The following is a 15,378-nucleotide window of genomic DNA, read 5'->3' on the forward strand; positions in this document are numbered from 1 at the left end:
TGGTACCACCATGATGTTCAAATGATGTAAAACATATTAAAATTGATGTAACATTACTCTAGTTTGCGGGTCTGGATCACTAATGATCAATCAAAGCAGCTTTGACCACATTGGCCAAGTTCCTAAGCTAATATCATACCCATTCCCCAACGAATTCTCTACCGATTTTTACAAGCTTGATTTCAAATGAAAGATACAGTAATACCATTGACTGCTGCTGAATTTCATTCGGTTCTGACTTTTGCTTCCGGAGTTACAGGGGTGTTAGTAAGGATACACTGGAATTTCCCATATAAATCGGTACAATCGTAATACCTCAGAGGCTAAAAACTATTGAAATAATCACCAAATTACTTTAAAAATTAATTAGATCACTGATTGCCAATCAAACATTCTTTGAATATATTGTCCACTATCGACGATTCCGGAAGTCCGGAATTCCGGGTATATTCTACAATTAAAGTCACATCGGTTCTTCGGTGATGACTGAACCAATTTTCTCAAACCAAGTCTCATATGGAAGGCAAAATATGCAGTTGAGTATTGCGTCGCCGCCCCTCCCCCCCGCCTTGCCCTTACACCTCCTTCATCACTCCCCTCCTCTTGGATCACCCTCACGCCCGCATTTCCTTCATCCACCCTGTATACCGAAATAAGATGAAGGATTTCTGACGCATCCTCCACTCCCACTCTACCCATTCCCTCCACTTTCAAACCCATTCCACCAACATTTCAAAATATAATCACATGAAGATAACATTGAACTCATCATACTATGTTGCGTTTCGGCTTCGCCTCATCAGAAACCGACACTAACACATTGTCGGAATAGATTAGCGCCGGCTTGACGCAAATCCCTTAAAACTAAAACACACTATGTGTTTCAATCAAACGACTGATCAAACGTGATGTCCCGTTCGAGCAGAAGTTCTGTTTATGCCGATGAGACACAAGTGAAGCCGAAACTTGTCTTGGCTTAGCAGGCCTATGCGAAAGCACTATGCTATATTTCACCCTAAGGAGGAAAAATTTGGTAAAAACCAAAATTTCTCACTAGGGTGAAAATTTGTTGGTAAAAACCAGTCTTTGTACAGGAGGGCACAAATCCTTATTTCATACTATGTTGCATTTCGGCTTCGCCTCATCAGAAACCGACACTAACACATTGTCGGAATAGATTAGCGCCGGCTTGACGCAAATCCCTTAAAACTAAAACACACTATGTGTTTCAATCAAACGACTGATCAAACGTTATGTCCCGTTCGAGCAGAAGTTCTGTTTATGCCGATGAGACACAAGTGAAGCCGAAACTTGTCTTGGCTTAGCAGGCCTATGCGAAAGCACTATGCTATATTTCACCCTAAGGAGGAAAAATTTGGAAAAAACCAAAATTTCTCACTAGGGTGAAAATTTGTTGGTAAAAACCAGTCTTTGTACAAGAGGGCACAAATCCTTATTTCATACTATGTTGCGTTTCGGCTTCGCCTCATCAGAAACCGACACTAACACATTGTCGGAATAGATTAGCGCCGGCTTGACGCAAATCCCTTAAAACTAAAACACACTATGTGTTTCAATCAAACGACTGATTAAACGTGATGTCCCGTTCGAGCAGAAGTTCTGTTTATGCCGATGAGACACAAGTGAAGCCGAAACTTGTCTTGGCTTAGCAGGCCTATGCGAAAGCACTATGCTATATTTCACCCTAAGGAGGAAAAATTTGGTAAAAACCAAAATTTCTCACTAGGGTGAAAATTTGTTGGTAAAAACCAGTCTTTGTACAGGAGGGCACAAATCCTTATTTCATACTATGTTGCGTTTCGGCTTCGCCTCATCAGAAACCGACACTAACACATTGTCGGAATAGATTAGCGCCGGCTTGACGCAAATCCCTTAAAACTAAAACACACTATGTGTTTCAATCAAACGACTGATCAAACGTGATGTCCCGTTCGAGCAGAAGTTCTGTTTATGCCGATGAGACACAAGTGAAGCCGAAACTTGTCTTGGCTTAGCAGGCCTATGCGAAAGCACTATGCTATATTTCACCCTAAGGAGGAAAAATTTGGTAAAAACCAAAATTTCTCACTAAGGTGAAAATTTGTTGGTAAAAACCAGTCTTTGTACAGGAAGGCACAAATCCTTATTTCATACTACGTTGCGTTTCGGCTTCGCCTCATCAGAAACCGACACTAACACATTGTCGGAATAGATTAGCGCCGGCTTGACGCAAATCCCTTAAAACTAAAACACACTATGTGTTTCAATCAAACGACTGATCAAACGTGATGTCTTGTTCGAGCAGAAGTTCTGTTTATGCCGGTTTCTGATGAGGCGAAGCCGAAACGCAACATAGTATGAAATAAGAATTTGTGCCCTCCTGTACAAAGACTGGTTTTTTACCAACAAATTTTCACCCTAGTGAGAAATTTTGGTTTTTACCAAATTTTTCCTCCTTAGGGTGAAATATAGCATAGTGCTTTCGCATAGGCCTGCTAAGCCAAGACAAGTTTCGGCTTCACTTGTGTCTCATCGGCATAAACAGAACTTCTGCTCGAACAAGACATCACGTTTGATCAGTCGTTTGATTGAAACACATAGTGTGTTTTAGTTTTAAGGGATTTGCGTCAAGCCGGCGCTAATCTATTCCGACAATGTGTTAGTGTCGGTTTCTGATGAGGCGAAGCCGAAACGCAACATAGTATGAAATAAGGATTTGTGCCCTCCTGTACAAAGACTGGTTTTTACCAACAAATTTTCACCCTAGTGAGAAATTTTGGTTTTTACCAAATTTTTCCTCCTTAGGGTGAAATATAGCATAGTGCTTTCGCATAGGCATGCTAAGCCAAGACAAGTTTCGGCTTCACTTGTGTCTCATCGGCATAAACAGAACTTCTGCTCGAACGGGACATCACGTTTGATCAGTCGTTTGATTGAAACACATAGTGTGTTTTAGTTTTAAGGGATTTGCGTCAAGCCGGCGCTAATCTATTCCGACAATGTGTTAGTGTCGGTTTCTGATGAGGCGAAGCCGAAACGCAACATAGTATGAAATAAGGATTTGTGCCCTCCTGTACAAAGACTGGTTTTTACCAACAAATTTTCACCCTAGTGAGAAATTTTGGTTTTTACCAAATTTTTCATCCTTAGGGTGAAATATAGCATAGGACATTGAACTCATGCTGATTAAGCTAATTAAATATTATTCTTTTGCCTTTCTCATGTAGAAAGTTTATGCAATTGCTCTAAAAACCGACTTTCTAACCGAGGCCCGGAGGGCCGAGTCTCATATAACATTCGACTCAGTTCGCCGAGATCGCAAAATATCTGTGTGTATGTATGTGTGTATGTATGCATGTATGTATGTATGTGTGTATGTGCGGATTTGTTAACAAAATGTCCACATCGGATTCTCGTAAATGGCTGAGCGGATTTTTACAAACTAAGATTCAGATGAAAGGTATAATATTCCCATAGGTTACTATTGAATTTCATTTTCAACCGACATCTTGTTCCGGATTACGAGTTGAAGAGTATGGTTACAAAACAAAATTTGTTGATTTGTCCACCTCGGTTTCTCGGAATTTTCTGAACCGATTTGGCAAACTTGATTTTAAATGAAAGGTCCATCAGCTGCATTTGAATTTTGTGTGGATCCGAGTTCTGGTTTCTGAATTACAGGGTGATACGTACGATCACGCAGCAAATCCCGATTCTAACGAATTCTGCGATGAATGTAAAAAGGTGAATTTTTTTCCAAAATGTAAACACAACTGTTGAATTTGTAGATCTAGGTCACCAACAGTCATGCATGATGAATGCAAAAAGGTGCTCTTATATATACTTACCAAGTGTAATAAGAATGAAAGGCATTTCCATAATGTTATATTGTACGAACCAGCTATCAAATCATAGTTTGGAGAAATGAGAAAGGCACAATTGCACCTCTAGGTGGATTAAAACAGGTTTTTTGCTAGCAGTTTAGAGGCGAAACTGTTGTTTTCGCATTTTTTTAGGATTATCAACCTGATACAAGCTGTAAATAGTAACAATGATCGCTATTGAAAAAACCCGGACGAAATCGGTGGTTATTGTAAAAAAAAACGTACGGGCGATACTTCAATGCTGATAGGTGGGACCGAAAAAGTAAACAATCGCCAAAGGGGCGATACTATCATTTTGTCAATTTCAATAGCAAAAACAAATTTTATTCTAATAATTTCAAATACTTTATGAAGTTTTGGGTTTCGATCACTGAATCATGCAATCTAGGATGTAAAAAACACAATAGTAATGATGTCACTGCTAGTATCGCTTTTTTCAAGAAAAAGCGTTGATTTCTTAATTCTCAGTCGCGTTGGAAATTTGAGTAAAGTATAAACTTCAAATCGATTAAAAAAAACTGATTTTTTTGGCTCAGTACAATATATAACCCCTTTAGGAAAATTCAGTTTTCCCACCACAATGCATTGATTGAGAAATTTAGATATTTTATTAACAGAGCATTAGCAATAATTCGTTTGTATGTCTATTTTATGGGCAATTTTTTGCTTTCCCATTGATTTGGTTTGAGATCTCTAGCACTGATGTTGTCCTATGCTGATTTGAGCGATTCTCTGAGTCCTGCCAGTATCCCATGTAGTATGTGTTATCAAAAACATCGCGGAGCATCAAGTTCTAAATGTTCTCAAACGATATAATATCCAAAGAAAGTTATAAGAGTTATAAGAAATGTCTCATCACACTGTTAGGTGGATTAAAAGCGTTTTTCAAAGCAAAATTTGATATTATGTTAATATTGATGATTATAAGGAAAAATATACACGAAAAATAAATAATAAAAAGTATTTAAAATTATTACCAAATAGAAATAAGAGATTAGAGTCATTAAAAGTCGGAAATTGTTTATAAAAAAGTTGATTCCGATATTTTATGAATTAAATGCCAAGCACATTTCAGAGTCTCTGGCGTGTGCCGCTTCAATCCTGAAATTTTTCCTAATGAGGAGTTTCTAGCGGGATTGGTCACAGATCGAGCCAACCCCGAACACAACTCGTCCATTAGCGTAGAATCTGCTGCAGATGTAGGCCTCTCTGAAGACGTCAGACCTCTTCCCTAGGCGAGTGCACGATCTGATTCGAAGTAGTGGCAAGTTCGTAAACGCCGATCGTCTCAAATTTTGACCGATTCCTAAATAAAAAGCGGTATTGGAGAGCAGAAAAATGAAATCAAACGTAGCGGAACATGGGGAGACTTGACCAAACGCGAAATTCAACTATTATCAATAAAATGATCTATATGGTTCTTAAATTTTTTCTAAAACTATTTTCATAATTGTTTCGATGCCATCAGGTAATTTAAAAAGTTTGGTATTAAAAATCCTTTCCTCGTAGAAAATATTCCGTGAATCACAAATTTGCGTTGAATGATGTAATTTATTATCACTCTTTAGATAGATTTATCTACTCGAATAAATACGTTTTTATAGAACTCATATATCATTCCATTTCTTATGAAGTAGTGAAACGATTCTACATAAATCGGAATATCGGAATAGTTATTTCTAAAATTTACCCGAAATTGAATATAGAAATTATTGTTGGGGAGACTTGATCAAGATTTTATGGGGAGACTTGACCAAGTGGCAATGAACTGAAGAAAGATACAAGATTTCTGACATTTACCTTTCCGTGGTACCTACTGTTAATGATAATCACATCACAAAAAAATCGCACCTTAAATACCAGTTTATATCTTTACTAGTACTATAACGATTTTTCAAAATTCTCTTGGTCAAGTCTCCCCGCAGTGGGGAGACTTGACTTAAAAAAAAAGATCACTGAAAAACTCATAACTTTTGCAAAAGTATATTGAAAATTTTGAAAAAAAAATCATGAACACGCACAATACTTTTGCACATCACATATCAACGAGTTTTGAAGGATTTAACTTTTTAGAGATTTACGTAGGTTTATCTGAAAACCTGGTTAAGTCTCCCGATGTTCCCCTAAGCGTACGCTGGCGGAGGAAAAAAATCAGCGCGAGCTGGTCAAAAGTTCACTAAAACTGCCAAAGGTAAGTCCAAAAAGGTTAAAAAGACTAAAAAGTGGAGAGTGTATTTTATTTACCTATATACGAAAAAACGAAATTTTTTTCAATTAAAAGTTTTCCGATGATACATTTGACTTGTTTAACACTCGGAATACCAAGGGGGTAAAAAAATGGGAACGCTTACTTTGACTGGACATATCTCAGCCGTTACAAAATCGATATTAAATCTGTCTTCACCAATAGAAAGGTATGTCTTTTATGAACACGTCGAATCAAAAAAATAAAAAAATAGAGTTGTCTACCGTAAGTTAGAGTAAAAAGAGTATAACAAAGTCAGTGAGAAAAAAATGGGAACGCTTCTTTGACTTGCCGTATCTTAGCTGTTTGCTCACCAATTTTAATTCTTTTTTCACCATTGGATAGGTAAATCTTTTATAAAATCAGTGAATAAAGAATGATGGAAAACAAATTTGTATAACCGAAGAAATTGTAAAAACAGTAATTGAGAGTCAGTACAGACGAAATGAGTTTTTCTGTTCAAACAATCGTATCTCGACCATTTGTCAACCAATTTCAATTTTCCTTACACCAATGCAATCCTTAGAGCTTCTAGACTTGTAATATATGCAATAAATAGTAGATTTTCAAAAAATACTATACTTTTTCGAGTTTTTAGGAGATAGGATTTTTACAATGTACTTGGCATACGGTTGATTGAAATTCTTTGCGACTTGTTAGTTTTACGGTTTGAAAATTACCTGTTTACTCAATAGCCCTACATATTATACATGGATATTATTATGTCAAAATGTTTGCACAAACGTGGAGAAACCCAATATTGTATGTAAGTTACTAAATGATAGAGTGTGTTAGGACGATTCAGTAAATACGAAGAAGTTCAGAATTTTAAAATATTCGTCATATAACTTTAAATTTGAAGCGATGACCTATACATTTTAATACACCAATCGATTGTAATTGATGGCGGCTACAATTTCTGAAAAAAACACATTTTTATATTTTCTCAAAAAATAGCCAAAAGTACGTAGAAGTACAGAAATCTCATTTAGTTGGCAAATAACGTCGAATTCAAAGCAATGGCCTATACCTTTTTATATACCAATCGATTATAATTGCTTTTGGTTACAATTTCTGGAAGAACAATTTTTATATATTCTCAAAAATAGACAAAAGTACGTAGAACTACAGTAATTTCATTTAGTTGATAAATAACTTCAGGTATTTGAAGCTATCACCTATGCAATTTATACACCAATCGATTGTAATTGATTTTGGCTACAATTTCTAAAAGAACAAATTTTTATATTTTCGCAAAAATAGCCAAAATTACGTAGAAGTACAGAAATTTCATTTAGTGTATTTGAGGGGAAAATCTGAACATACTGTTATCTCAGCTGTTGATAGTTAACCCTCGGGAAGTCGCGCAAATGGCTCACTGAACGAGCACCCGCTGGCGCCCTAAGACGATTGTCGAACAGTAGGCAAAGAGAATCTCATCATGGGGATCGAATGCCTTGTACGTAGCTCAACTGGGATCGATTCCGCACCCCGTACATAGGCTTTGAGATCTTTTTAAAATCTTCTAACCCGATAACAGAGGCGAATGATTCTAAAGTTAAAACCTCTATAAACAAAAAAATCCCGCCATGAGGTTCTATTGAAAATTTAACCCAGAATCACACTACTGAAAAATGGCGATGCCACAAATACAACCGAATAATTTAACATCTATGAAACGCAAGACTGCCAGGTGGCCACATTTTTCTATGTATGAGTACGGTTATCATTTTCCTTCGATAAAACTGCTTTATCGGAGAACAAGTAGAAGAAAAACATAAACAAATGACATAATTGGCTTTGTTACCGATCCTGATGTCAGAAATTTTTTAAACATACTCGTCTGGATGGTTATGTTTACTTCCAGGGTCCCGGACACCATGTTTAATTTAACAACTAAAAAAACTAATACACTTAAAAGTGACAAATGCTCCCACCTTTGTTTCTCTTCGTCTTGGATGAAACGCATAATTTTTCAATCCAGTTGATATAATACTTCTCATTCTTGAAGACCGAAGACCCATCGGCGACCATATGGAGGGTATTATTCCGATGATTTTTTTCCTCGTAGACTACAGTGATCAAAATCGGAGGGAGTAAGGTCTGATGAGAATAGTGATTAAGACAGCATTTCCCAAATTATGTTACATGAATTCAAAGTTATATGCCAACTATTTGAAATTGCTGTACTTCTTTATATTTTGTCAATTTTTGGATAAAATATAAAAATTGTTTTCTCACAAATTGTAGCCGCCATCAATTACAATCGATTGGTGTATAAAACAGTATAAATCATCCCTTAGAATTCGACGTTATATACCCACCAAATAAAATTTCTGTGCTTATACGTATTTTTGGCTATTTTTTGAGAAAATATAAAAATTTGTTCTTTCAGAAATTGTAGCCAAAATCAATTACAACCGATTGGTGTATAAATTGCATAGGTGATAGCTTTAAATACTTGAAGTTGTTTGTCAACTAAATGAAATTACTGTAGTTGTACGTACTTTTGTCTATTTTTTGGGAAAATATAAAAATCGTTCTTCCAGAAATTGTAACCAAAATCAATTATAATCGATTGGTATATAAAAAGGTATAGTTCATCACATTGAATTTGACGTTATTTGCCAACTAAATGAAATTTCCGTACTTCTACGTACTTTTGGCTATTTTTTGAGAAAACATAAAAATGTGTTTTTCAGAAATTGTAGCCGCTATCAATTACAATAGGTTGGTGTATAAAAAAGTGTAGGTCATCCCTTTGAATTTGCAGTTATATGCCAATCAGACGAAATTCCTGTACTTCTACGTATTTTTGTCGTTTTTTTTTTGGAAAATATGAAAAGTTTATCTTGCCACAATTATCAATTACAATCGATTGGTATATATAAAAGTGTAGGCCATCACTTTGAATTTGATCTTATTTGCCAACTACATCAAATTTCCGTACTTCTACGTATTTTGTCTATTTATTGAGAAAATATAAATATGTGTTCTTTAAAAAATTTGTTCTTTCAGAAATTGTAGCCAAAATCAATTACAATCGATTGGTGTATAAATTGCATAGGTGATAGCTTTGAATACTTGAAGTTATTTGTCAACTAAATAAAATTACTGTAGTTCTACGTACTTTTGTCTATTTTTGAGAGTATATAAAAATTGTTCTTCCAGAAATTGTAACCAAAAGCAATTATAATCGATTGGTATATAAAAAGGTATAGGCCATTGCTTTGAATTCGACGTTATTTGCCAACTAAATGAAATTTCTGTACTTCTACGTACTTTTGGCTATTTTTTTTGAGAAAATATAAAAATGTGTTTTTTTTTCAGAAATTGTAGCCGCCATCAATTACAATCGATTAGTGTATTAAAATGTATAGGTCATCGCTTCAAATTTAGAGTTATATGACGAATATTTTAAAATTCTGAACTTCTTCGTATTTACTGAATCGTCCTAACACACTCTATCATTTAGTAACTTACATACAATATTGGGTTTCTCCACGTTTGTGCAAACATTTTGACATAATAATATCCATGTATAATATGTAGGACTATTGAGTAAACAGGTACTTTTCAAACCGTAAAACTAACAAGAATTTCAATCAACCGTATGCCACGTACATTATAAAAATCCTATCTCCTAAAAACTCGAAAAAGTATAGCAATTTTTGAAAATCTACTATTTATTGCATATATTACAAGTCTAGAAGCTCTAAGGATTGCATTGGTGTAAGGAAAATTGAAATTGGTTGACAAACGGTCGTGATACGATTGTTTGAACAGAAAAACTCATTTCGTCTGTACTGACTCTCAATTACTGTTTTTACAATTACTTCAGATATACAAATTTGTTTTCCATCATTCTTTGTTCACTGTTTTTATAAAAGATTTACCTATCCAATGGTGAAGAAAGAATTAAAATTGGTGAGCAAACAGCTTAGATATGGCAAGTCAAAGAAGCGTTCCCATTTTTTTCTCACTGACTTTGTTATACTCTTTTTACTTTAACTTACGGTAGACAACTCTATTCTTTATTTTTTTTTTTAATTCAACGTGTTCACAAAAGACATACCTTTCTATTGGTGAAGACGGATTAAGAATCGATTATGTAACGGCTGAGATATGACCGGTCAAAGTAAGCGTTCCCATTTTTTTAGACCCCCTTGGTAGTCCGCGTAGCTTTTTACCCCCTTGGTATTCCGAGTGTTAACTTATTTTACCAAACTCGGCCAACCTACCCCAGCCCTGGGGTTGGTTGGCCGATTTTTCTTTCCGCATTTGTTTGTTAATATCTTTTTCCCTGATTTTTTCATGAATGAAAAAAATTACATATGTACTCAAGGGTTGTATTCTGATTGCAGTTGAAAATCGAAATATTGAACTTGCGCCTTTCGCTTTTTCCAAATTTGCAGAGTGGGCAACTAATGCGCCACATTTCATAAGGACCAGTGATGTAGTCGGATTTCCATTTGATTGCTTATTTTCTGGCATTCCGCCAACTTACTCCATACATACCACCAACTTACCCCGGGGATGGGGTAAGTTGGCGGCTTTTCCGCGTCACATATTTTTGTCTCTAGAAATGAAGACAGCGTATCAATCATTTTCATAAAATTCAGAAATGTTTCCAACAGTCTGCCCTTTCATGTAACATTCTAGTTAGAGTCAGTTGTGTCACTGGAGCCGGAATGCGAGCTGGAACCACCCAGAATTCCAGTTCATTTCCGGTTGAACTTTACTGGGGAATCGTGTACGAATAACGGAACTTGAGTCTTATAATTTTTTATGTGTTGGATATTTCAGATCGATTACTTGCTCATTTACTAATAATGTGTATTATGCATTTTGCAGCTGATTCAAAACCATCAAAACCCGCTATCAAGTCCTCAACTTTACCACGCACTTCATCTCAAGGTATCCCAAGCACGTTCTATTTCAATATCATGAAAATTATTTTTCGAATTTGCAGAGCGAGACCGACTGAAACCGGTATCACAACTTAAACCAATAGTCTTACCAATGAATCAGTACAACGCCGATTTATCTCTGGCCCCAGAGGTGTACAACAACTTACGAAACTTGCAGAAGAAAGCGAAGGACCTCAGAACTGAACTTAGAGCAATGAGAAGATTAACACAAACACAAGTAGTTGCAATTAGAGAAGATATCAAGAACACGTTTATGAGAATTCGGGCAACATTGCTATCAAGCAACGGTGGTGTACTGGGACAAAATAATAACGAGCGGGTAAGATTTAATTTTAATACAAGTTTTTTTAAGAGACGTATAAACCGAGACAACTACAAATTTCAACAACTGACATTCTGTTCAGTAATATAAGGTATTTCTGGAAAGATGCCGAATATTTCCAAAATCAATCCTGAACCAAAGTAAACCAAACGATATACGATTAAATCATTTTTATCAATTGCGACAAGTATCTAATACTATGTTCACACTACAGAGTTAAAACATGTTATAATAATTAGCAACAAGAAAAAACGTCATCAAGATAGCGTTAAAACACGTTTTAACTCTTAGTGTGAACGTAGTAAAAAATTCTCTGAAATGACCACGTCATCAAATTTTCACCTTTTAAAAACAAAATGTTTATTTGGGTGAGATGCCGCATGCGCGGGTGAGACGCTGCACCGTGGTCCTAAAGCTAAAATGGCGAGCAAAAGTATTTGCTGGCTCTCGTTGATATTTTCGCGATTAGGTGCTTTCAGACATGATTTCGTCTATATTTCACTTTTCTTATTTTTAGAAACAGCATTTTCATTCAACAATACCGATTTTTTCGCAGCCTTGTGTAATGATTAATTTAGAATAATTTTATTAAGAGTACTGTTATATATATTTGGACAACCCGATGAAAAAACCATATCAAGAATATATCAAAATTATTTCTCGATTTGATATTTATATCATATATCCTTATAATTTTGATATATGTCGTTTGGAACGAGTTAAGATTAAATGAAAATTATATCATGTTTTGATTTCTCTATAATGGTATCAAATAATATATCATATTTATATCAACCATATCGTGGCATTTCAACGTAGTAAATACAACAAAATATTTTCAAGACAGTTTGGCAAAGCTATAACGATGCCACCAGAGATCCCAAGAACTGGCTCCAAATCGCATTACTAGTGGTCTTATCTAGTCATATGTTGGAATATAAATACATAATAAAATGTACGTTTTGTAAAGGTACTCGCTGATTACAGACCACAACAGAGAAAATGTTCCCACTACCCGATCAGAAACACATAACAAAAATATTTCAAAACTATATCTCCCTTTGTTTCTTGTTATAATTTTCTGTTATTTTAACTACTAACGAGACCAAATTTATTGCACAATACGTTACGAAAATTGAGTTCTGTTATAATCTTGTTATTTCATTCTGATCGGGTACCCACGAAGCAGCAAGTAATTTTAAAGATTTGATTAGATGGGTTTCGGCATATGACAAACCGAAATAGCAACATTCGGTCAGCCTTGATGAGTAAACTACATGGTGATACAGTGATTTTATACTTCTCAGGCGGCCCAGTATTGGTTGTAGATCTCACCAACTCCAACGCAAGACAATGTTTGAAAAATGTTGAATACCCTCAAAATCTTGATTCATGGCAAAAAAACATTTTTGGGGACTTTCGGCCGACCTTCTGCAACCGATTTTGAGTTTTGTGAGTGTTCTGAAAAGAAGAAGAAATGACATTTTCAACCATGTGCTATGTTATGTTCTTTTGTTAAAGATACTTTGCGGTTTTGGGTCAACAATATGAAAACAACCATAAATTTGCGATTTTTCCATGAAAATTTTGAAAATTACTCAACATTCTTCTGAAGAAGCGTCTTTGTTTCAATAAAATTTTAGAGAGAGCATTCAATCACTCATACAACGACCTTATCATCCCACTCACTTCAAAAATGGCAAAGTTATTATTTTTTTCCAAATTAGAAACTTGCTCGCATGAAGCAATTTGCATATTTTAATGAAAATGTAGCAAAACAATGCATACTTTCACATTGTTGACTCAAAACCGCATAGTACTTAACAAAAGCACAAAACATAGCATACCATTGGAAAAGTTATTTCTTCTTCTTTCCAAAACGTTTAGAGAACTTAAAATTTGTTGAAAAATGACCGCGCAATCCTGGGCCCTGAAAAATGTTTTTTTTGCTAGAAATCAAGATTTTGAGGATATGTTAAATTGATCAATCGTGATTTTGTGTTGTATTCGACGAGATCTACAACCTTTATCAGACCACTTTAAAAGTACATTAAATTTTTTTTATCTTGTAGAAACGAGCTATTAAAGAAGAGTAAAAGAGAGAAGAAGAGAGAAGAACATTCAAAAAACAGCCTTAAAAAACAAATGAACAAATTTGAAAATTATTTGCTGAAATAACTGCGAGTTCTAACAAGTAGCTGCGACGGTTAAAAAAATAATAAAATTAGTAACACAGGGAAATTTAATGCAAATTTGTAGAGAGACACTTGAACTAATGAGAACAATGAATTAACTTCCATAAGAAAATATTTGATTTATGAATTGAAAATAATAAAAAAATAATCGATTTTTGTGATATAATTTTGATATTTTCAGATATATTTACTGCGCTCAATTAGGTATAAAATATCTTAACCCTCTAGTGAACAATTTTTTTTGCTTGAAAAAACTTTTATACTTCGTGATAAGAAAAAAGAAAATAATGTTTATAATTCTTGTAAGCAATGGATTTTTCATTAAAGCCTTAAAATAAGTAAGCCGCTTAGAGGCGGTGTTGGGCTCTTGAGCGAATAAAAAACAAAAACTTTTTTTCTTCTAGTTACTTCAACATAAGCGAATACAAATGTTTCTATTTTAGACTCCATCAGCACGCAAATTACCTAAACTGTAAGGAGTATTTCTCTAATGCTGTGGTTGTTAAATTCTTGACTTCAAATTCCAGGTGCGCTGCGCACAAGGCAATCGATTTACCAATTACGCTACGCCCACCCCCTATGTTTTATCTTATTAATTAAGGAAGATCGTGTAAGTGAATACGTTGCATAAAAGAGCAGACTGTTGGCTGCATCTCAGAATTTTAAATATGTAACGCAGAAATCTCGCCAACTTACGATTCTGCGCACAATGATGCCACATGGCCACTTTTGATGATGAAGTATTGATCGCGTGAGGTGTTTTTTCAATAAAACTGCAAATTGTCGATGTTTCGGCATTTTAAATTCGGCGCATACTTCGTATTCTAAAGCGAGTTTTCGAAACTCTTCAGGTGAAATTCCGAAGTAGACAAACAAAAATCGGCATCTTTTTTTTCTCCTTTTGTATTAGACGTTGTAAGCGATATTGAATTTTCGAGCGTATTAGAGTTATGAGCCTCTTTTAGTCGTATTAGGGAGGGTCCTTCACTATTTCATTAATTACTCGGAATACAATTGATGCAATGTGTATGAATTGACACCAATATCTTTGCTTTCTTATGAACCAATATGATAATAAAAATGGCCTTGCCATTTGAACCAATGCGTTGAACAAAGATGGCTAACGCCGCTCTAACCAACGGCTTCATATGGTTAGAGTGAAAATAGGCTCATTAGCCCGGGCGAAGCTTTTAAATTTAAGCATTTTTGTTATTTAGGGCGAATTCAAAGCTACTCAACGAACGACTAGATATTTCGATAGCGCGCAAAGATCTTTCCGTGGCCGTAGGGTAATTTGGGGAGAGATGCCGCACATTTTTAAAAATCGATCCTGCATCAAAGTAAACCATTCAATAATTGATGAAATCATTTTTATCAATTGCGACAAGTCTCTAAAATACAGTGAAATGGTTTTTGTCATAAACAAAAAAATCATCAAATTTCCACGAACATTTTACAAAAAAGGTCATTGCGGGAGAGATGCCGCATGTGCGGGTGAGATGCCGAACCATGGTCACAAACTGAAAAATGGTGAACAAAAGTATTTTTTGGCTCTCATTGATGTTTTTGTGATTAAGTGGCTTCAGCTGAGTTTCATGAAGTTTGATTACACCTATAAATCGGCTAGCACCTTCACTTTTTTTAAGGGGGTACTACCATTTCCAGAAGCATTTTTTATTCAATATTCTAAAAATATTTTTCTTTCTCAACCTTGTGTAACGGTTAATTTGGAGTAACTTAATTCAGTGCACTATTTATCTATATGCTTGTACGAGAGATATACATATCTATGATGGGATGT

The 15,378-nt window shown here is 35.1% G+C and overlaps 1 protein-coding gene across 1 annotated transcript in view; it reads left to right on the forward strand.

Moving 5' to 3' along the window:
- Window positions 1–11,857, forward strand: part of LOC131693881 (coiled-coil domain-containing protein AGAP005037) — a 1,201,847-nt gene extending 1,189,990 nt beyond the window's left edge. Inside the window, exons 8-9 of the mRNA XM_058982139.1 lie at window positions 10,984–11,046; window positions 11,102–11,857. Of these exons, the coding sequence (XP_058838122.1) occupies window positions 10,984–11,046; window positions 11,102–11,472 (434 nt within the window). The 3' untranslated portion in view covers window positions 11,473–11,857. The remainder of the gene's footprint in view (window positions 1–10,983; window positions 11,047–11,101) is intronic.
- The last annotated feature ends 3,521 nt before the right edge of the window (window positions 11,858–15,378 follow it).

This window comes from Topomyia yanbarensis, chromosome 3 (genome assembly GCF_030247195.1).
Source record: "Topomyia yanbarensis strain Yona2022 chromosome 3, ASM3024719v1, whole genome shotgun sequence".
Lineage (NCBI taxonomy): Eukaryota > Metazoa > Arthropoda > Insecta > Diptera > Culicidae > Topomyia > Topomyia yanbarensis.